This window comes from Aythya ferina, assembly GCF_964211825.1.
Source record: "Aythya ferina genome assembly, chromosome: 3".
Classification (NCBI taxonomy): Eukaryota; Metazoa; Chordata; class Aves; order Anseriformes; family Anatidae; genus Aythya; species Aythya ferina.
This window is the reverse complement of record NC_140298.1, coordinates 25,620,564-25,645,047: the sequence shown is the minus strand read 5'-3', so window position 1 is coordinate 25,645,047 and position 24,484 is coordinate 25,620,564. Positions and strand designations below refer to the sequence as shown.

Sequence of the window (24,484 nt, the reverse complement as noted above, 5' to 3'; positions counted from 1 at the left end):
CCCTCCCTCTCTGGGATGGGGGAGAGAAATGGAAAGCGAAGCCTGTGAGTTGAGATAAAGACAGTTTAATAAGACAGGAAAATAATAATAATAATAATAATAATAATAATAATAATAATAATAATAATAATAATAATAATAATAATACAATGATGATAATAGTACTACTACTAATAATATGTACAAACAAGTGATGCACAATGCAATTGCTCACCACCCGCTGACCGATGCCCAGCTTAACCCCGAGCAGTCCGGCCCCCTCCCCCCGGCTAGCCACCCCTATATATTGTTTAGCATGACGTCAGATGGTATGGAATACCCCTTTGGCTAGTTCGGGTCACCTGTCCTGGGTCTGTCCCCTCCCAGCTCTTACTGCACCCCCAGCCTGCCTGTTGGCAGGACAGAGTGAAAGGCTGAGATGTCCTTGGCTTGGTATAAGCACTGCTCTGCAACAATTAAAACATCGGGGTGTTATCAGCACTCTTCTCATCCTAAGCCAAAACACAGCATTCCACCAGCTACTAGGAAGAAAATTAATTCTGTTCTAACTGAAACCAGGACAAGACACTAAGCAACCAACGTTGCTATGATACAAATAAGATGCTACTATTGCTGAGTCAAGTTAATCTCTAAAAAGTTTGATGTCAGTCACTTGATTTATGGGCTGCCTTTTTATATCGGCAGGTTATTTACAATTATTTCCACCAATATTGGCGTTTACCATTTGAACTGCAGCATTCTGACTGATAAACTTGGAGTTACCTGCCATGCCTCCATTCATGAGGAAAATTAAGTTCTGCTGAAGCACTCTACTCTACATGGATTCTTTATTTAGACTTCTTGTGTTTAGTTAGTCTAAATTTTATCTTCTATATGTAGAATAAGAGATCTAGATCTTCTATCTAAAAGACAGTTTCTCCTGGTTTTCTGTTTTACCAGTGCACTTCTGTTCATGAAATGCTGCTATCACTTTCTGAGAGCTGTCTTGTGCCTCACACAAAGTGTAACTGCAGGACGTATTCCTCCGAATGTAGCTTCATAGTTTGGGGCCTTCCAAATTGGCTTACTTTCCTAGGACTAAACATGGTTATAGGAATACTACTTAAGGAATTGTTTACTATTTGTTTCAGTGGACTCACTGATATGTTAAAGCTAATGCAAAATTTCACTTGTAAATTTTAACACTTTCCACAACTCACATTTTATTTAACACCTCATCCTTCCATTCTCATTGTGATACCATTTGTTCAAAGCCTAAATTCTCACTGCTTGGTTTTAACTAACATTTCTATTAATAGTCATTATGAAACAATTCAAAGCACGTGTAAGTTCTGGAGATCAAGATACAGCCAGCATACAGTACCATGTAAATTTGTAATCCACTGGGATTTAAAAGCTATTAAATGACTTAGACAAAGCAAATTCCTTTTTCTGGTGAACTGTACAGCACATTTCAGAGTATCAGATTGCTCAGAGAAATAAGGCAGGACTGAAGGCACCAAGTTGAATACCAAGAGTGGTAAGTACCTAGAAAGCTAGACATTTCTTTTTAGAATTTATTTACCATAGGTGACTCTACAAAAGACACAACAAATAAACAAAACCTCTCCACATCTATTACTACTAGAGAAATTTGGCTGACATTCTTGGATAAATGCATCAGAGGTAGGGAGGCAGGAAGTCAAATAATGTGCAGTCCCCCGGGTACATTTCTCTTAATGCACTATAACTCTGTCATGGGTATATTTTGGAAAACCTAACTCCAGAAAAGGGAGTACAGTTTATGTTCTATGCCCAACTATCCTCCCTGTGAACCACCAATATCATGTTCTCCATAATCTGGATTCATAGAACTCTGACTGTAAGAATGTATTTGAGAAAAACAAACTTACCTGTTAATTTCCTCAGGACACTTAATTTTACAAGCCCTTGACAACTAGAATTGTAATCAAGGACAATTGATTGTCCTTGATGGATCCTAAGATGTCCCAAGATAGCCTTAATTAACTATCAGTTGGCTGCAGCTAATGACAAGAAATAACAGGGCATGCCTGCTCTGCAATACAACTATTGCTATACATGTACAATGAAGGACATGCTTTGACAGAAAAAGTGATACCTCTGAAAGCTCAACAGTCCTACACTCCTGAGAAAGTCCATGTGCTTTCTATGTGGGCATAATGGCAATTACTCTTTTGATACTGCTTCAAAGCCAGGAAATCAGGAAGATACTATTACAAGTTTCATATGTGCCGGTGATAAAGATTACTAAATAAAGAATATTGATTATTGGATAAAGAATATTGAGCCAGCACTATTTACCACCCTCTCCAGTACTGTTACCCATGAGTGGTGCATAAGACAGCATATGGTGAAAGTAAAAGGTAAATTTCTAGCTCAGCACTGACAGTGAGTCTAAAATGTACATCACCAAAACAACCATATAATTTTCATGAGGATGTGCACAGGAGGTACCTTCTACAAGTTAAGGAAGATTTATTTACTTGCACTCAAAAGAGAAATCGCTTAGTGAATCTGGCCCAAAAAAAAGTGTTGGAGGCTCATGTCATATTTAGTACACACATCTCATAACAAAGCTTAATACTACCTTTCACTCTTTCTAACTCAAATAAATTTGTCTGCTCTAATATTTACACGTTTTAAAACGAATAATGATTTCTTCATGTCTGCTTGTCTGACCCCTACCAGAAAGGCTACCGGCCTGAATAAGTCATTTGGGTTTTGTGTGTCTAGCCTTTCTGCAACACCTCCATAAGAATATATAGAAAATTCCAACATATGAAACTTCTGAAAAATACTGAATCAACGGGAAACGTAATAATTCCTGTATCTGTTAAATAAAGAAGAAGCACGACTCATTTTAAGGGAACCTTAAATTCTAATACCCAAAGCAGAAGACCACATCTGGCAAAAATTAATTTCAATTGTAAGCATTCAATATATCTGTGTGTATATACGTGCGTATGTGTGCTGTCCTGTATTATCTCAGTCTAATAGGGTTGCTTCTTAAAACTCTTTTCTACAGCCCTTGTCCTAGAGTATTTTTCCTCTCTTCTTGCACTAGCTGGGGGGCTTCATTACTTCCAGCCTAAATGGGATGCAGTGATTCACCCTGTAGTTATATGGAACATTACTGTCCTCTGAGTACATGGCAAGGGTGTTAAAGAGAGCTCTGTCAGAACATTCCCTCAGACAAGACTGAGGTTTCCCCTTGAAGAACTGCCCATCTGTCTGTCACCCATGTTTTAAAATGTAAGTCATGATCCTGCAACATGATCTCCTAGCTCCTGTGTCCACACGGCATTCTAATGACTTCAGGATCAGGGATCCCTGGGCTTGAGATAGTCTGTGCTGGCCCTCATTCTGTTAACTATTTAATTCTGTTCCCAAAAGAGGAGAATGAAGGTGCAAAACAGCAGAAAATCATACAGCCTTGATACACCGGCTTGATGTAAACCGATGACTACATATGGCATCTGCTTTATGTTCCTAAAACATCTAGAACAGCTGCGCTATTTATATTTAGTGCACAAGCATATTTTTATGAACTGAAAATAAAATCTTACATCTTTCTTGGTTTGAATTACTATTAACTGTCCCCTTATTTTTATTTCCCACTGCAACAGAAGCCCAAATGCATCATTGCATGTTAGTAAAATAACCAGTGACTACAACAGGAGAGGTGGTTCACCAAACTTGTCAATCATGGTACTCTTGGTAGGTAAAGCGTGGTTTTAGCACTAAACACACCAGAGCACAGCAACAACCTAAATGAAGTACAGTGAAGAACAACATCAAGGATAAGGTGGCGGAAATGTTTAGCATGTTCCAAAAGTTCATTAAAAGGAAACCCTCAAACCATAGGTGGTATGTCATAGCCAAATTCCCAGAAACAACAGAGAGCATATCATGGAGCCATTTCACAAAGGAAGTTAGTAGAAGCTCCACCACTAGGCGCCCAAACCTGAAGTTGGGGAAAGCCCTCCCTGCTTCAGCACCTCCCTTTGTACAGCTGAACAGATGGCACCAGAGATGATATGCTGGTGTACTCTCCACTACCAGTGGATCAGCTCCAGATACTAAAAGGGACATCACCCCAGCTCCTTGATTTTCTCATTCATAGCAGACATTGTCAAAGGGATGCCTTCATCACACAGAAGACAGCGCAAGACATGAGGGTATTCTTCAGCATTTTGTTTGCATGGAACAGCCTGGGGAAACCTCAGTCCTTACAAAGCAGGTGGCCTAATCCTGTGTGAGTCTAGGGTTTCCTGTAAAATATGTGACCCCCTCCCAGCACTGAATGACTGCATGTCTGTTTTACAGTGCTTGTTATTAAAAAATAAAAACAAATAAACAAACAGAGCAAGTAAATATCCCTTCAAGAATAATTTGACAAGGCTGAACCTTGAGAAACGTTAAGATTGAACTTTTTGTTACAAATAGATACTACATCTTTCTTGCAGAGAGGACAACAGAGAAAGGTTAAATTGCCCCAGTGGTACAAACAGAAGAAAACTCATGAGGTACAAGATGTAAGGGAAATTCAGTATGGGTCGCTGCATGCACTGTTCTCATATCATCCTTTTTTCTGAATGGAAAACCAGGAAGGATGAAAGTAAAGAAGACGAGGTTTCATGAGGCCTCTGCAGGAGGCAAAACAGCTAAAATATTCCAAGGTTTAATAGGAACGGGCAGAAAATATCTTCACTAGATTACCTGAGATGGCTGGAAAAGACAGAGCTTTGAGGCACATAAGCCTTAACATGCGAGACAGAAACATTAGTCTTAAACATGAGAATTCAGATAAGTCTTCAGAGAATTCATGATTTCACCAGACCATTGGTATAATGCTACTGATGCTCTATTTCCTGCAGGAAGCTCCTTCCTTTTTAATTGCTGTTGATGAAACCATTTATTTAAGTTTTACAGCAGCAGGCACCTAAATGTTCCAAGCATGTGACTTTTCAAACTACACACAACACCATAGAGTTGCCCACTTGTGTATTTTTATTTTTAGCGAGTCTGAGAGAAGTTTACTACTACTAGTGGTGAGTAATGGCTCACTATTAATTGGCTTTATTTGCTCATTTAGATGACAGAAGAGAGCGTATGCTTATGATGTTTGAATATGACAGCAAAATGCTGGGTCTGTTAGCATGCCTTACGACACGACTACAGTTCAAACTAATCAACAAATACATGACATGACTTGAAGAAAGCTGGATGCAGATTAACAAGAGGTCTGAAGTAGTCCTCCAGTAATAAATAAGTGCAAAAACCAGGATGGAGAACTACTGGCAGGACAGTAACATTGAAGAAAATGATCTGGGAATAAAAGCGGATCACTACCAGACCCGATTCAAAAGTGTCACAATGTTACAAAAGGCAAATGCAATACTGGAATGTCTAAACAGGGGAATGGTGTATCAATATATTATATTTAGGTTTATATGTATTTAGGTTCCCAACCTAAATGATTCTATGATTCTTTTGATATCTGCAGTATTTCTTCCACTCTGTTCAGTGCTGGAGAGGGATTAGCTAGAATACTGTCCCCTCTTTTGGGCACAAAACTCAAGAAGAACATGGACCAGTTGGAGAGAAGCCACCAAACAGTCATGAAAGTCATCAAATTCTAGAAAGCTTAACATATGAGAAATATAGAACCATTGGGACGGTTTAATCATGATAAGTTTGTAATGAGACTAATGCTTGTCTCAAACATTTACAAAATCACAACAGATAGAAGATCAGTTCTCTACGTTCACTGAAGGTAGCAAGGAGCTATGAGCTTAAACAAGAATGAGGAACATTTAGATCACTTTTTAACTCTATGAGCAGTAAAGCACTGGAAGAGATTGGCTGGGGAAACATGTAATCCTTCTTCTTGGAGATCAACAAGAACAAGTTGAATAAACATGTCAAGAACAGTATGAGCATATTTGCTTCTGTCTGAAAGTGAAAGAATGGACTAAATGCCTTCCCAAATTCTCCCAGTCGTATTTTCTATGGTGTTCATGGAAGATTCCCATCGTAACTGACATGTACACTACAGCCTGGAAAAGAAATAATTGGCAAGACTATTTTTCCTTCCAGATTCTGTGGTAGAGAGGCCCTAAAACTTATATATGCATATTACCCAAAGACTGCAACATAACTCATTCAGCAGAAGATCTGACAGTTAGCTGTAAACCTCTTTTCTGTCAGGGTGTTCTTTCTGCCATGATCCTCCCTTCCCTCTCCTACTTTATGACCCCATAATTTCCCTTAGGAAAGAGAAATAGAACACTAGGGAAGCTTTGCCAGGGATATTAGAGGAAAAGACAGTAGAAGGATGAAGACAGAGGATAATAAAGAAACAGAGCTGAAGAAATGTAACAGGATAGCAAGAAAGTAGATTCAAATTTAGTAGGCAGGAGAGTGTTCACGGAAAGTTAAACAGAATGCAAATTAAAATGAAAGTGGATGCAATGGCATGTTCTATGTCATTGCAAATGTGTACATATATTTCTCAAGATCCGTACTATAATCCTGGGGAAGATATTTTGACATTTGTGCTTTCTTCCCAACCTTGCCACACCCTTTAAGTTATTTAAGACAGGAATTTTTAAAAACATGTATTGGTCTAAATAGAAAGCATTTTATGATACATGATTCCTCATGTAGGACCAAAGGCCACTTAACAACAATAGGAACAGATGTTAGCCATACCTGGGTACTTTTAAGTATCCCACATCTGTATTCAAGGATAATTCGAATTATATACACTCCATATCCCACAACGCTATTGTGGGGAAAATTCACTGTAGTTTTTGAGGTGCTCAAATACTACCCTGAAAAAAAAAGTCCAATAAAGAAATAATAGAAAATTTAGAAAGTTGAAAAAGCTACAAATATCTTGTAAACAACTGTGAGTTAAGCAAGATCAGAACCTACCATGAACACATGGAGAACAACACAAAATATTTACCAACAACTTCAGCATCTGTTCTCAGTCATCCAAATTTAATTATATATTAAAAAAAAAAAAAATCAAAGCCAGCTGTTTTGCATAAACTAATTACCTGCTACTGTAAATCTAGTTGCATGCCAGTTATTTTTCCCTCCTTAAACTCATAGTGAATTATGAAATGTACCAGCCGTTTAGGTATGGAGAAAATAAAACGCCCAGGAAACCGTTAAGAATAGCAATGACTGTGAATAACCTCAAAGATGCAATTCGAGAACTCATTTTTACAAATAGAAATTGTTTTAGCTTTCACCTCTAGAACGAAAAGTCACTGCCCCAGTCTCTCACTAATAAGACCAGTTTTGGACATCCCCGATGAAGCTGCCATTTCTGGTGGTATAAGTGATGGGGACACCTGTCTGCTTGAGAGCTAAACTGGGATTACAACTCATCTCATAGACACTATGCATGTGTTAGCAACCTTGTCACTTATTCACCTGGCCTGATTTCAAAATAGTGACCTAAAAGTGAAAGGTTCCCCCCAGCCATGCAATTGCAACCAATAAATTAAAAGTCCATCTTCAGGACAAGACTATTTTTCATCATGTGTTAGGGTATAGGAGCTAATAGAATATTGTATGTAGACAGCTTTGCAATACTGAAAGACTTTTAATTAATGTTTTCACCACCTTGCTAAGTAGTGACAAAGGGCAGGGGTTTTGCAGGCAGCTTTCTCTTGGAGGGGAATAACTGTTTTTGCAGTTCAGTTTGTTTATTCACATCATATGCATGAATCTTTAAAAAAAAAAAAAAAAGATGGTCACAAATTCTATTCAGGTGACACCCTCTTTGATAAGCCTTTGTCCACAAGTCACATTCTACTGTCCTATAGCAGCTTTATATAATTTATTCTTGCTAGATAGTGTAAGAGGGAGCAAATCCCTTTCTGTTTTGCAATGATCTTAGCTTTCCATCTTCCCTCCTACTTCATTAACAATACGTATCATGTAATTTACAGTTACATACTACTTTCCTAATGACTCTGTTCTCTCTGCCTTCTATGTAAAGCAACAGCTTTGTTAGTATAAGATAATATCTCCTGTTGACCCTTGTCAACTGGAATTAATACCTCAGTATTTTTTGGATTACATACCATTATTTGATGCATTAAAATGTTCGAGGTACAAGATTAGCACTACAGAATAGAAAATAAAGGGTATGATCTGTGAAGTTCTCAAATTACTAACAGATATCTGAGTTACACTGTTCCCATATTAAGTTGCTTTCTCTAATGAGAGCGAAATGAAAGTCAGTGAGTAAAGACACTGAAAAATTCAGCGTTTCAGTCCTTGTTCATCCAAAGCTTTTCGTACAACTTCTTTCAAGTAGTCAAACCTCTGTATGCCTCTGTCCAATATCCTTACATGACAGTAAAGGTAAAATGTAAACATCCCCACAGACTGAGAGTTCCAATTGCAGCATTAAGAGGGCTCTGTTCACCCCTAATACTGGTCGTGCAATGTCTTACAGTCCTACGTATATTTTGAAAATTTAAAATACTGTAGTAAGTGAAAGAACTTTTACTTCACAAGCCTCAAAAATCAAATCCCATTGAAATAATAGCTGTGAAGCAAGCACATTCTGAACCACAGAATTAAGCAAGAGTAAAGCAAGACAAAAAGGCACAAAAGGACTAATGGAACAGCACAAGTGGAAATTTTTGTATAATCTACTTTTGGCTAGTGGCTTTTACTTTTTTTTCATATATTGATATTGTATTCCCATTGGAGAAAAAAAATTACGTGCATGATCTCTTTCAGTAGGCCATACTGTTCTAGCATTTAATAATCAACAAAACATGGTAGATTTTTTTTTATATGCAACACTGCCACATTTTTCACCTCAAAATGTCCCCTAATGAAATTAGCAGAAATAGAGAACCCACGAAGATCTACGCCTTGATAGAGACACGGTACTCACACTCAGCCTGACCAGGAGCGTTCAGAATCCCAGCTGAACCTGAGGACAGTATTTTTCTGTAATATTGTAGTCTAACCTTAGAGCATGCAAGCCAGTCCCTGTTCCAATACACTGCACTTTGCAGAGCTTGAATTTACACTATAAAAACAAGTAATTCTACATTGCAAGTTGGAGTAGTGGAGCTATACTAGCTAGTATCTTACACAGTACTCGTGATCACAAAGTGCGTTACACCATGAAGCTCTTTGCAACCCATAGCTCCAAACAAACCAGTTCAGAATCAACTGTCAAAGCACTATATCTCTCAGTACACTGCAACATGTTGAGTGCAGCAAAGAAATATTGTACCATTTTGTTTTATAAAAGCTTTGATAGACTATCACCCATGTAATAAAGATTGCAACTTTGAATTTATATAAAAATGTATATTTATATCTCAAAAACTGCTGTCCATCAGGAGAAAAGGAATTCACAGTGAAAATGCCAACAGGCTTGAAGGGAAGTGTTTCAGCAATGATAAAAAGGTTGAAGACAGCCAATTTTCTGGGGTTTATCTCCCTCTATATTCTTTTTCCAACTGTATGACTGGCCGCATCTTTGCTATCAGAGAATAAAAGCATAATCTCTGTTACATTTGCCACTACTGGCAAATTTAGAAAATGGAATATAGGTAATCCAAAAAGCGTCACAACTACTGTGATGGATCTGCAAGGGACAAAACTACAGGCGAAGCACATGCCTTTTATATTGCTTGAAGCTTTCTCTGAAGTATATTAAGCAATGAAAACACATCACCACTGCCCTATCAGTGCAAACGAACCTTCTTATGAGACTGTATTTCCTATTCTCCATTCAAGTCTCAGGTCCTTCTTCTACCATCTGTGCCCTATAGTCCTCTCAGTTTCTTAAAGATTTCCTGAACTATCACAGATAGTGCTGGCTAACATTTTTATTTCAGTAGACACATATTTAAATGATCAAATGCAATCTAGAATGAGATGAAAGAAACATTCTCACATTATAGTATGGAAGGAAGTAAAGGTATGTCCTCTGGAAATAGAAGGATTAATTAAAGTAGGCTAATCCAGGATTTAGTTGACTGGATTTCCAAATGTCTTTCCCTTGCTTTCTCTGTTGATTTCCTTCACTATGCTATCTTTATCCATCAATTATATACCACGTTGCCAGGTGAGTAAGTAAATCATAAATAAATCCATCATAAATTGGTCAACACAGTCAATTTGAGGGGGATGAAAGTATGTTCTTATACAATTAATCAGCTTTCTTTAGAGCATTTCCGTAAACATAAAAATGTCTTCTGTATTTTTGATGAAATTAAAACAGATTCTGAAAGGTTTTCAATTGCACACACATCTTTGTTTTAAGGCCCTGACACCAAAATAGGATGGCGAAAAGTCACAGTCAGACCCCAAGATATTTACACAGTAAATTATGTCTCTGCACTGTCTTATGTGGCAGATTTGAAGACCACCAGATTGAATTTCACTTTTAGCCTACACTAAAGTCTCAGTTGACACTCTTACAGAGGAAGAAAAACCTCGTGCTTTAATTCCCAATTACACAATGAAAAGCTCCTCTCTAGCCTGTGTGCCAAGTTACTAGACACTAGAACCACACTGGGACTTGTGCTTGGTCATGGAAGTGAAGGTCACAGGCTACAGGAAAGCAAGCAACCTTCAGCCTCACATAGCGATTAGTTTGTTTTTTAATACCTATGCCAGCTACACGATATGTGCATGATACATAATACATGTATATACATGTATGGCTATAACTGCTTGTGAGGCTTCCCTGCAAACTACATTACTGAAATGATTTGACTTTAAGAAGTGGTGAGAACCAGGGGAATAGGGTTACTTCAAATTATTCCAATGATATAGCAGAATATAGAAGATCATTGTACCAACAAACAGAAGAGACTAAGTCCACAGAAAAGAGTAGTGTCAAGGGTGGACAGATGCTTCACCAAAGAAAATGCATGGTGGAACTACACCCCAGAGTACAGCTGGAAACAGATTTGGACTACAGATATTGTTCGTAAACTAAAGAACCCCATTTAGGTGAAACAACACCCCAAAGCTACACAATCATTTATGTAATTTTTTATTTGCATTTAATGCAACAGAGTACCAGTTTTCTTTTAGTCTCATATGCACGCATGCAATGTCGTAATTCTTGCTGCAGTGAAAAGCAAATTTGCAACTGAGATTACATGTGAGTTTAAAAAAAAAATAAATCCCTTAAGGCTAAGCCTTTCTGGGAGTGCCAAAATAGTGGAATGACTTTCAGAGGTGCAAAATAAGACTGCAGTTCCTTCTAACGTCATTGGAAATGCCTGGGTGTTCAACACCTATAAAAATATGAGTGTTTCCTTAGATGCTTAAGGAGTAATCACGGGTGTTATTTTTAGACTAGGGTAGTCACTTTCTGCAGGCTCCTGCTATGGTAGTGGAGAGGAGCAACAATGTTCTAGGAAGCAGTTCAGAGTAGAAGCCACGTGCTCTGAGTTAGGTTCTGCTAGTTGTTATCAATGTAGTGGATGGCTGGACTGCTTTTGCTTACAGTTTCTGTGGGTTTTGTTTGTTTGTTTGATGTGTTTGTTTTTTTAAAGAAAGAAACACAACGGGTATTACATTTCAAGTTGAAGAGATTCTGACAGTTAAGAACAGGTGGGAAGAAGCATTTGAAGTAAACAGAATATCTTATTCACACATGGTACAATTAACACTTAATACTTCACTTCTTTAAAGCCTCCACACAAGTAACACAACCTTATTTTGGAGATATATGGACCAAGCGATATGCCCTTATAACTCAGAAGCAGGGAAAACTGGGAGTGGCAGCACCCGTTTTTGCACTAAGAACATAAAATCAGGACTACTTTTGTCACCTGGGTACATGTGTGGGAATTCAAGGTCCAAATGTAAAAACAAAATAAACATCATTAGGTAGACAACTGGTAGCTTCTGCTTCCCCCTGGATAGGCCCTCTGAAGAATGAAATGTATTTCTACAAGCTACTATTTCAAGTAAGCACTTTCATAAAAGGTGAACATTGTATTTCAAAGTCTTCCACCTCTACTTTTGTTCCAGCATTTACAATAACAGAGGAAAATCGTTATTGCAATAGCACCTGCCCTGTTATCCTCTCACACCAGTGGTTTGAGGATTACAAGGACCACGCTATCTCAGTTTGTATTGAAGAGGTACTTGTAGTGCCTGCAGGAAGAGCTCCTAAAGAACATGTACGGAAACAGTCACAGAGGATTATCATTACATCGTATTCGCAGGTTAAATGATGTGGAAAGAGCTGACTTCTATTCTTTAAAGATATGTCTAATTTTATTAGATAGAAAAAAGAGCATTGTATAGCACTGGTGAAGATTATGATCACCTCCATGCTTCAGTCTCTCAACACGTGATATATTTAAATCCACCAAATCCAGTAATGTTACAAGGACATACGTCACACACTGTTATGAGAGTGAAATGGAGTGCCCAATGTAAGTACATTTTCCTACTGGTATCAGCTGAGAGGAAAAATATATAGCCATGTAAGACGTATTCACTCAGCAATATTTCACTACTCACAACAGAGGAACAGCACGTCAGTTACACATTGTTCATCTGGGCATTAAGAGCTCAGAAAATATTTTATTCAGCAGTAAAACTATCCAAAATGACTCAACTTTGCCAACTATATAAACGCTTTTATATTTGTTTGCTTGCAAGTACATAAAATAACGTTCAGGTGGGACCTCTTTTTACTTGGACAAAGCTAAGCAGCACAAATTCTTACCTAATTCTATATCACTTTCACAAGTGAAACGTCACCGATAATGTCCACCTGCATTTAGATGCGTAATCAAATGCATTCTCCCATGAGCAGGCTCTGTAGTATGATTTCTGAAACACTACCAATATCTATATAGTTCTCACAAGTAAAGAAAATCCTGTTGTTCAGCTTCAGTGAAATTAAATCAGTGCAATACAGAAATGACTACCTAAACATCAGTACACAGGTCTGAATTTGTGCAACAGTGATTAAATTTACGTTAGGCATTTGGTACCTGATTTTTCCATTACTGTGATGAAACCCCTTTGTCTTACTTGTAAGACAGACGATATGTTCTGGTGGAGGATTTTGAACTGTGTTGCCCCATTGGCAAACAGCAGACAAAGTTCAGCTTGCAAAGCTGTCTTAGTTTGAAGGCTGAGAACCCTCAGTGTCTTCCTAGCAAATGCCTCCCGTATCTCTCTACACAGCTCTCCAATGACCCAAACACAGATCCAGAGCAAAAGATGCAGACCTTCCTCCTCCAAGAGATTATTGCAAAGTCCACCGCTTAACACGCAGCTTTCCTCTAGCCCTTAAGCACCTTGGTTGCAGCTTATGGAAACCCACTTAGATCCACACTTTCTTCCAATCCTTATTGTCTTACTAATAGGATTAGGGTATCGGCAGACATTTCACTATACAAATTTCAGGGGAAGCTGCGCTGCATATCTGAGTGTATGTAGAAAGGTGGTAGGATTTGTTTCATGTTAAAAAATGTTTCTTATCAGACAGGAAAAGAGTTGGGGCTGCTCAGCCTAGAGAAGAGAAGGCTTTGCGGAGACCTTATAAAAGCCCTCACCTACAATAAAGATGGAGAAGGACCAGGGACCGTAGAGATAGGACAAGGGGGAATGGCTTCAAAATGAAAAAGGGTAGATTTAGATTAGACATTAGGAATAAATTCTTTACTATGAGGGTGGTAAGGCCCTGGAACAGGCTGCCCAGAGAAGCTCTGTGTGCCCCATCCCTGGAAGTGTTTAAGGCCAGATTGACTGGTGCTTTGGGCAACCTGCTCTGGTGGGAGGTGTCCCTGCCCATGGCACAAGGTTGGAACCGGGTGATCTTTAAGGTCCCTTCCAACTCAAACCATTCTGTGGTTCTGTTCTTCTACGACTTCTTTTCAGAACCATATAGTTCTGTTTCTGGCAGATATTGACAAATGGGTGTCAACACTGAGGAGGCTGTTTGAGTTTAAACAGAAAAAAATAGAGTAATACTTTGATTCCTCACATTTGGTATTGATAAAGAAACCCTTCCCATTCTAAAAATCTACCTCCATAATCATTTCTTAATATGTGAATTTCAGAATAGCTTTACTTGCATTTTCCTCCATATATAAGCACCACCTTATTCAGGTCCCTCTCAGCTGCATGCTTCATTGATAGTTTGCAAGATCGAATATGAAGCACCTTGACAAAATATGATCATTCCACTATCCTTTCAGCATGTTCTTCTCAAACACCATTCCATGCAAGTAACATCAGCAAGAGGAATTTAACATGTTACTATTTTAACTAGCACTAATCTCTAAGAGGCCAATCACACAGAGCAAGGGGTAAACTCATCCTATATTTCTACACAGAGTCCGTGTACCCTCATTGCAACTCTCCATAGGACTAGAAACACTGAAAATTTGTATCCTTCTGTTGCATCAGTGCCAAATATTGTGGGCAATTATAACTGTAGGATATGCTAAAAAAATGAAGACACACTGATAGCAAAAACGGAGTCTGTCCATTGACTACCAAGTTGTGAGTCAGACCCTATATGGGGCCATCTACCACTGAGAAGGTCACTTAAAGAGCACCCAGGATTTAAAAGGAGACAACAAATGTTTTGTGCACGTGTGTGTTCTTAATATTAGAGTTTTGGGCACTCGTTTAAAAAGAAAGTTCTTGATGCAAATGGAGGAGAAGCATTTGGCCTTGGAGTGCTGAAATAGTGTTATCAAAAGGCATACACCTATACTGGCAAATAGCATTTGAAAGCACTTCGTACTTCTATAGAAGACAGCTAAAATGCTGACTGAATACTAAGAAAAAATAAAGTAGAGTCTAAAAAGGCAAAATTGTTTGCTATTCTAACTTTAAGTATCAATAGAAAATTCTGCATTTCAACCTGCAGAAATTGTAAGACACCTACATCGTGTTAATTCTGTGGAAAAAAGGTAAGGAAAGCAGAGAACTGCAGGATTGGACTCAGCATATCGTCTTTTATCCACAAAATAAAACTCTGCTTCCAACACCAGTACATGGTAGATTTTCTTCCAAACAAATGAAATCTCCAGCTGAAATTAGTTCTGAAGCTACTCAATCCAGTGTCCCAATCTTCCTAAGAAATATTCAACTGGGATTCCACACAGGTAAAAAGTGCCACCTCACTGAAAAAAACTCAAAAGATGGACTATGTCTCTATGTGCTATGAAGCTTCAATCCCAAGGCTAATTATTTGAGGAAAGAATTTAGTACAGTCTGAAAAAAAAAAAAAAAAAAAACACACACCACTGATTATTTCCATAGAATCTAAAAATCGAATTTTGCGCCAGGGGAGTTTTAGGTTAGATGTTAGGAAGAACTTCTTCACTGAAAGGGTTGTGAGGCATTGGAACAGGCTGCCCAGGGAAGTGGTGGAGTCACCATCCCTAGAAGTCTTCAAAAGAGGTTTAGATGTAGAGCTTAGGGATATGGTTTAGTGGGGACTGCTAGCGTTAGGTCAGAGGTTGGACTCGATGATCTTGAGGTCTCTTCCAACCTAGAAATTCTGTAAAAAAAAAAAAAAAAAAAAAAAAAAAAAAAAAAAAAAAAAATCCAGGCTGGATTACCCTCTACACACTGTAGATATTGCCATATTCTCCATGGCAATTATTTCAGCCCTGAGCCTGTAAATCCATGAGGAGTGGTTCTAGAGTACTGAACTTTCCTGGTGGCATCCAGCCTCTCCTGCCAATGTTTTTATGCCTCACATTTCTTTTTCATTCATTCAAGCTTGATCATTTCTCTCCTATTCCTGTATGAAGAATGAAGACATTTGCCTCTACTAGTTATCTGTCTTCTCATTCACCAGTACACTTTCCTTCAGGAAGAGGTTTCTGATAAGAAACGTATTTAGATTCCATCCATAGAAGACCACACAGACTTCAGAGTGAATCCGGGACACTGACTGTAACTCTATTTATAGACACTGAAGTCAGACTGAACACAAGGTCAATTTCTCTTTGAGGCTACAGTGAACCTCTCTAATCAGCTGAACTTAATGAAGTTGTGCCAACACAAGGAAAAGAAGCATTTTGTCCATAATACATAGTCCTGGGTCTCTTCTTCCAATGAATTTGCCATAGTTGTGGCTTCTAAATGTATACATATATCTATATATATAGTGGGTTTTTTTGGTGTGTTTTTTGGGGGGGGAGTTGGTGTTTTTTTTTCAAGGACAACAGGAGTTGTATTGCCAGCCAAAGGAGGTAAAGCAGGTAAATCCTTATAGGTCACACTGAAAACGTAAATGAAAGAAAAAGTACTGTTTATCAACCACTCGCTAGTTGGCAGCTCAGACATGCTGCAAACAATACAGTATATTTGCATTTTAAGTACAGTTGTTCTAGGTTTCCAAAGCTAAGGGATATTGTATTTCCCTATGTTAAAGTTATACTGAAATACAGGTTAGTGACAATTAAAAGGTTTGCAGAATTTGTCAAACTTTTTTTTTTTTTTTTTTTTTGCAAGGTAAGAGAGAAATATAACATGGAGAGAAGAAATAACATATTTTAAGTCTTCCACTAGGAAATAACATTATTTTTTTAATTCCAGTCCAGCACAGTAGGGACTGAAAGACCAGTCTGACATACCATAAAGCCAACTACTTCTATCAGTTGTTTAGAAATCACTACTCTTGCCCTCTTTTTTTAACCAGTAAGAAAACTGGTTAAAAAGGTGTAAGGAGGTTAACTGACTTAGTCTAAGGTTACAGAGTCAAGAAGACCATCCCACCACCTCTGGCCAGTCAGACTTAACTTTCTGATTTCTGTGTAGTACTGAAGAAACAAGGGGCCACTGGCAAAGATCTTTCAACTGCTGTTTATGCACATGTGGCCAATGGAAGTGTACTGGGTCAAGCAGTAGCCTTCAGAAGTTTCCAGTCTCATGGTTTCCATCCACATGCTCAAAAGGCTGTAGTTCTCTAGTTAGTTCCTACTGAAGGTAGCACATCCATCCAAAATACAATGAAGACAAACTATTTTTTTTGTTTAGTCTTTCTTTAAAATTTGCTATCTGAAGTTTCCAACCATATGATCTTAAGTTTTTAGTAATAGCGTCTAATGCAGCAAACGGTCAAACTGCTGTATTATCTTCATTTCTCGATTTGACACGGGCTAATTATTACCCTAACCAAAGTATTTTATTTGGTGTTAACATTCAGAGAGACAAAGCTAAGCTACTAGTGAGCCTTCTTTCATATAAGTATACTTCATATTTATTCTGACACCTGCAGCCACCAAGGAGACTGGATTACAGCAGACCATAATACTCTATGAACCATGGTTATAATTAGGTGTCACATCCATTGTAATCCTATGGACGTCATCATGTGTTACCAGCATCTGTTGACAGATCTCATACCAGGCATATCACTGAAATGGCAAGTCTGGAGAGGGCAGCCCACAATAGAAACAATGGCATTTATTTTTGGTGTGTTCCAAGACTGTCTAATAGAAAATATACGCTGCCAACTGCCAGGGCTCCACTGAGATCACTTTTCTATATTATATTACCAGTTTGAACAGAGATCAGTGCCCATGTAGCTGCAATCTTTTCCCAATAAACAAGATAATAAAGAACGTAATTCCTGCAACTGTCTTTAGAAAAAAGAAGCCTTGAAATCTTAAAAAGTTTATCAGGACCTTTACATAAGACTACTTATTTTTCACATCGTAGTAAATTCAGACTCCTTTCCAAGGCAAGGAATGAGGATCCCCCTCCTAAATTTTACTTATACGTGGCAACAATTATTAAAAACAAGCACTGGGGACAAGCAACATAAAGCAGCAAAGGCACTACCTATCTCTCTATTCTATGAAGGAAAGCTTTCATTTGTCAATGGGGAAAGGATACTTTCTGCTGAAGCACTGTGTTTGGAGAAATGGAGACAAAGACTTTGCAGTATGGTCTTATAACAACTACTCCCTGCTCTTCTGTAAAAGTCAAGAGATTTACTGCAAACAAAAGAAAGCCTACAGAATTCAAATTCTCTTATTATTTATCTGCATTCTAGGAAAATTACATTAGAATACTGACTACCCTGTAACCTGTCCATTATTTAGTTTGAAAATGCAGCGTTTTCTGAAACGCTGGACAATTGAATCCTCATTATATGTAATCACAATGCGTTACTGCTGAGCAATTTCAAAAGATTAAAACTGACATCACTTTCATCCTCATTTATAAAATATCAAAATAAATACAAATTCACCATCTAAAGAGTGTAAAAGTAAAATGGACATCACTATTGATGTATAATAATTGGTGAGGAGTTGCAGCAGCTGGTAGATCAAGAAAAATGAACTTCAACCTAACCCTGAACTTTTCACACTATACTTGTACACCAGAATCTTAATAGGTGTGAATACAGGAAAATGAAATGCACAAACTCAAAGCAGGAGGAAAGCTACAAGTGAACACTGAGAGGAAAATATTGGCTCTGCTAATTTTAATGGAAAAGCAAACACTTTGGCAACCAACAATTCTAACAGCTCTTACTTCTATGGTCATATAGAATCCATGGCTGTAACAGTAGGCCATATTGTCTTCAAATATATTTTTTGCAACTGTATTTTCTTGATTTCTGGATTTGACATGGGCTAAATATTACTGTAACCAAATTCCACAGAACTTTTTAACTTCTACTTGAATTTTTGGAGTGAGCTGCTCACCTATAGCAAAAACACATACCACCTTAGTTTAGAGCTCTGTTTCGTTCTCTCCCTCCCTTTTTTTCTTTCTTGCAACCAGCGGATAACCTTTTAATCCCAGATCTGTCAACTGTGACTTCAACATCACCTTTTACATTAGGAAGTACTAAATCCTTTATTGTATTTCACATCTCTCTTCCACGTGCTGTTTAAAACTCAGTCTTCTGAAATTAGATCTTTCAGAAATTACTAGAGTACCAAACCATTGACAAGTATATTGATAAGAGTTATAATCTGTGCCTATGCTCAGAAATAGCTCAGAAATAGGGCATAGGTAGTGCTTGGTGACATAATAGTTTTCCTATACCTAAAAGATGAGAAGTATTTCCTCTACAACAATGTATTCCAAGGAGTTTACAGATCTGTTTTTCACCCAGACAGTGAATGGCATGTGATTAACCTAGCTCATTAAATACACTTATCCATACCTATCCTGAATAAATTTCTAGGCAATATCTTCTTTGTAAGATCAGTCAGTTGCATTCAACAGTAAGTTCTAATAGGAGCTGAGCAGCCAGATCATGGTTATGAAAGCGATCTCTCAGTCTCTCTCAGAAATACTGCAAGAAAACTTCTTTTTGCACAAATTTTAACAATTTCACGAAGCACCCTTGCTACAATTGCAATTTACACTTTTTGAGAAGCACTCAGGCACATACATCAATTCAGAAACTGCTTTCTGAAAGGAAGACCCAGGAAGTGCAGTTAAAAATCACTGGAATCTCTATCAACAACTAATATGTAAATGTAGAGGTACTGACAAAATATTGCTAGTACAATGTTAAAAAGACACATCTGACTCTTGTTAATCAGTGTCATCTTACACGTTTCAATTCAGAATCCAAAAATGGTGTGCTTTTTCCTCAAAATATGATATAATATATAACATATATGCTTTATACAATGGAAAATACACACTCTCTTCTAAAATAAGAAGCCCTTACTGCACAACCCTGCAATTCCAAATGTAGCATGGCTACATGAGAGGCCATAATTCCACAGAGATGCACATATACAGACACACATGACTTTATTTCCAGACCTTCCTTTGCTGTTTCTCCCATGCTGGGTCCAGGAGCAGGTCCCTGTCCCATTCTTCTTCTTGGGTCATGTACTCATCTTCTTCATAGTTGTAGGTATACTGCATGTTTGTTTCTATCTGGTTCATGCTGTTCATTCTACCCAGGGATCAGCTTCAACTGCTGTGGCTTCTACTACAGTTAAATACAGATATATTAAAGTTTAGTTTAGTCGCTGATGGGTTGTAGGTAGCAGTGTTGATTTTTTTTCTTTTTCTTTTCCAAGGAGACAGGGTGTGAACAGCGATGAGTCTTCCCGAGAGCAGAGGCTGAAACTGTCAGGTAGGCACTGACCGGTGGTGCCCTTTCTTCCTCCCCTCTTTCTCTTTCTCCCTCTCCTCCTTCCCTTCCCTTCCCTCCCTCGCTCGCTCTCTGTGCTGCTGCAGCTCCCTGCGGCTGACCCCCCGGAGAAGCCCGGCGCAGCCCATGGCCGCGGGTTATTATCGCCGCGGGGCTGTCACGTGGCCCCGCCGGCTGCCCCCCTCCCTCCCGCAGGCGCCGAGGGGGCAGCGAGAGGGGAGGGCGGGCCGGGGAGCTCGCCAGCGCAACCGCTCTGACCAAAAAGATACCGCCCGCCCGTCTGCCTAAGGAGAGTTTTTTAAAATCTACTTACTTGTATTTCTCCAGGCTCGCGTATGGTTTGTTAATGTAGCACAACGTGGTTTGTCATCCGTCCGTGGCGACCCTTCAGTCACTTGTCACTGTCCTCTTCAGATTATGGGCACCAGAGCCAACGCAGAAGAGGACACCCGGGAGATGAGACAATGGCATTGGAGATCAGGTCTGGAGTTCAAGGAGAAAGTATGCATCACAACTGAGAAAAGCAACGTGGCTTCTTTTTTTTTTTTTTTTTTTTGTCCAGGACATGCCTGGTGCACCTCAAAAGCAGACACGTGTAAGGGCACAGCAAGGTCTGCAGAACCAGTGACTTTAAAAAGTTTGACAGCAACCACACACCTGTGCTTTGCACAAAGTGAAATCTGACAAGATAGCACTGGGATCAGGCATATTGGCAACCATATTCCCTATCTCCTGTGTCATTTTATGTCAGTTGTCCTAGTGACAATGTTTCCCGAGGAACTGGCAAGTTTATTGTGTTCAGCTAGGTTGTCAGTAATGCCTGCACCCATCGGCCAAGGTCATCCTCTCTACGGGTGTCCATACTGGATACAATTTCAACCTTATAAAGAAAAAATGGTCACCAAAGCTGAGCTTTCAGAAGCCATGCCAAAGCCAGACACAAGAGAGAACTGTGTTCAGTAAAGGCAACTACAGGTGCCTAAACCAATGTGAATGAATAATCAGGATAAGTAACAGCTAGAGAGCCTATGTCCTACACTCTCTACTACTATTTAAAGCTCTGCTTTCTGCCAAGTTGCCTTCTATCCTGCAAGTCCATGAAATATAGATGACCATACATACAAACTGTTCATATCTACCCATCAGTTCAAAAAAAAAATCATAAATGTAACACGAGGATGGAAAATTTGAATTCAGAAGAGGTTTCTAGCACAAATGTTTCATGCAGTCAAATCAAGCTTAACTTCCTAAATTTGATCGACCTACCACAAGATAAATAGTCTAAAAATAAAAATCCAGGTCTAAGAAGCAAAATCAGAAATACACGCTTTTCACCTGCTCAATACAAATATTCTCAGGGTTGCTATAGTATTTCCATTTAAAATGATACAAACGGTGATGAATGCTGAGCACAGATGAACACTTTCTTAGGAAACTCTCAGCCCATGTCTAAAATAGTGATTACATTAAAAAAAAAAAAAAGTGTATGGAGGAACACATTATGCCTATGCTGATGTAATTTGTGTGTTTTATTCATTTGCTGGCCCTCGTCATATAACACGGTCCAGAGTGCCTGGGTCATGAAATAAAAACTGAGGCATTGTGATGACAATATCTGATGACACTGAAGATTAATGCTGGAATCAGATCCATGTCTAGATTTCTGTAAATCAAAGGAAAATCTACCCTCATTTTCTAAGATTTTGAAAGAAGGATGTATTTTTTTTTTTCTTAAATTATAACTGAATTTGCTCAAAACATAGCTGGTCACTGCTGAAACATTATGTCCATTTTTTCGTGTTTCATGTAATTAAGTAAACTTAGCACTTTAATAACAAAGCTGACCAAAATGTCATCATTGTTCCAAGGAACTAACACACAGAACCACAGAATCTCTATGATATTCTAAGAGAACAATAAATAAATAAATAAATAAATAAATAAATAAAACCCTCAAGTTGATTCCAAACAGGAATAAACTCAAATTTTTATGTGAGGGGCAAATATTTCAAAATCCACTTTTTATGTTATGTTAGTTCAATTTAGATGAAAAAATATTTCAGAATGAAAGAAGTTAACATTTTTTCATATTGAAAATGTCAAAATAATGGGCTTCAACCTTACCAATGTGCATTTTGAGAGAGATGAGCATTTTAACTGTTAAACAGGAAGCTAAATGTAACATCCTGATTTTAAAAGAACTGTCTATTTTGATGGTATCTGACCTGTTTTAGGTTCTCTAAATAACTGCTTACTGACCCTTAATCAGACAGCATGAGTAGGCAGGGAAGATATTTATAGATGAAGCATTAGGAGGAGTATCTGGTATTTTGTTTACTACTTTAATTTAATTTTATAAACGAACTGTGCAGATGGTAATGAGAAGCATATGAATGGAGGGCTATAGTGGAAAGAGAGCCAAAATGGAATTGTGACGACAAATCTGAAGTGCAAAGAGAGCTGACTCTTCCAGATCACCTAGAGAAAAGGAAAGCTGAGCCCAGCAGAGCAGTATGAGTCAAGCAGACATGGAGGGGCAGCAGTGTGCTCAATCAGCTTATTCCCACATCAGAGGTAGGTTAAGACTAACCCCACTAAAGCTGGCAGAGTAGCACAGCTAGAAACTGTGTATCCTTAAGAAGAGAGGAAATAAAACGAAAACAGAAATATACAAGCTGAGCAGAAGTCCTAAGAAGAGAAAGAGGAAGAAACAAGGTGACCCACATACATATAGAACTTTAAGCTGATGTGGCACTTGAGATCACACAGGTGTATTTGAGCAAGAAATAACACTATTTACAATATGTTAAGACAAAAAGAATATTCACATTTTCCAAACATATTAAAAAAAATAATGTGGTTCTGGAAGATCAAAAGAAATAGTGCAGAATAGTCAACTTTTTATCTTTTATTTGACAAGAGGTATGCAATTGTAGTTCATGCTAACATAAATGCCAGTAAAGGCTTACCCAGGAGAATGCTTACCCCCCAAACAATACCATGACCACAAGATATGATTTGCACTTTCCACATAAGAGGAGCACCAAGAAAGCCAGAACTTTACAAATAGGAGCAGCAGGTCTGTGAGTGAACTCATTCAGTATTTCTTATCACAGTTCCAGCTTACCAAGGATCTTTGAAACTAATATAATCTAAGCAAAAGCCTCCTGGCACATATTACTTTAAGCTCCTTGAGAAACACAGGGCTTTTCTAACTACCTTTAGTTAGCACGGTTCTCACTTCTGTGTCACCCTTTATCACCTGTTTTAATTAAATAGAAATTATCTCATGGTTTATTTTTAACATCCATTTGCTCCCCAAAAACCTGTCATATCATTCTTTCAAGAAATCACCCCTCCATATCTTCAGTGTTCATCAGACTTCCAATTCCTTTGACCTATTTCTTATTCTTCCCTCTTAAACTCTCAGAAAATCCAACTTTTTAATAGAACTTCAAAAATGCTGAAAATTTCAGTGATGTTTTTCCAGATTATTCTTCTATTTGAACTTGGAGATTTAGAATAAGAAATAAGCCAGATTTCTCTACTTAAATAATCATCTGTGAAACAATCAGCTGATGTGGAAGTGATCACCATTAGTCTTCACTTTTAACATTTCTGTATAGGAACACAACAGACCACCATCTGCCAAAATTGTCTCAGAAAGGCCACAGGAAAATAAAGGACCTTATGAGAGCTCCATAAATCAGAAGACTTTAAGCAATCACCTTTCCATATGCACAGCTTGTTTATCTGTGAAAAAGAACAGTAGGATGATTTTTCAGGGAAGAAGTCAATGAAACCAAAAAATTCAAAGTGACTGTTCACTTACTTAAACTGCTAACAGAAGCTTAAGAGGGATTAAAAAGCCCTTTTATTTTCAAAGCATGCCATAACTCTCTCAGAACATCACTTTGCTTGCAGCAGGTATCCACTACTTTAAAGCTTAACCAGAAAATGAACTACAGACCATCAAGATTGGGCCAAAATATTGGATTCTGTTAAAAATGATGTATGAATTTCCCAAATAAATCTAAACAGAAAAGGACAAGTGTTATAAGATGTGTTTATTTATGGGAGTTTGGGAGAAACAAGACTTTTTTTCTCCATTGCAATAAACACAAGCCTCTTTCATTTCAGAAAAAAAAAAAAAAAGTTACTGTTCATTCATGTGTCTTTACATATTTAATTTAAATTCACTTCCTATTCCTGGAATGAACACATACAGAAGGAAGGGAGGGAAGAGAGCAAAGAAACATACATACAGGAACCAAAATTCTGATTCTGCCTGAGTTAAGGCAAAGCAGCACTGTGAACACAGCTCTCCCA

General features: G+C 38.1%; 1 protein-coding gene across 1 annotated transcript in view; it reads right to left on the bottom strand.

Annotated features, from left to right (window-relative positions):
- The window catches only part of ACTN2 (actinin alpha 2), a 68,387-nt gene extending 48,182 nt beyond the window's left edge, over positions 1-20,205 (bottom strand). The window contains exon 1 of the mRNA XM_084514115.1: positions 19,819-20,205. Within this exon, the coding sequence (XP_084370241.1) occupies positions 19,819-19,953 (135 nt within the window). The 5' untranslated portion in view covers positions 19,954-20,205. The remainder of the gene's footprint in view (positions 1-19,818) is intronic.
- Positions 20,206-24,484: the final 4,279 nt, after the last annotated feature.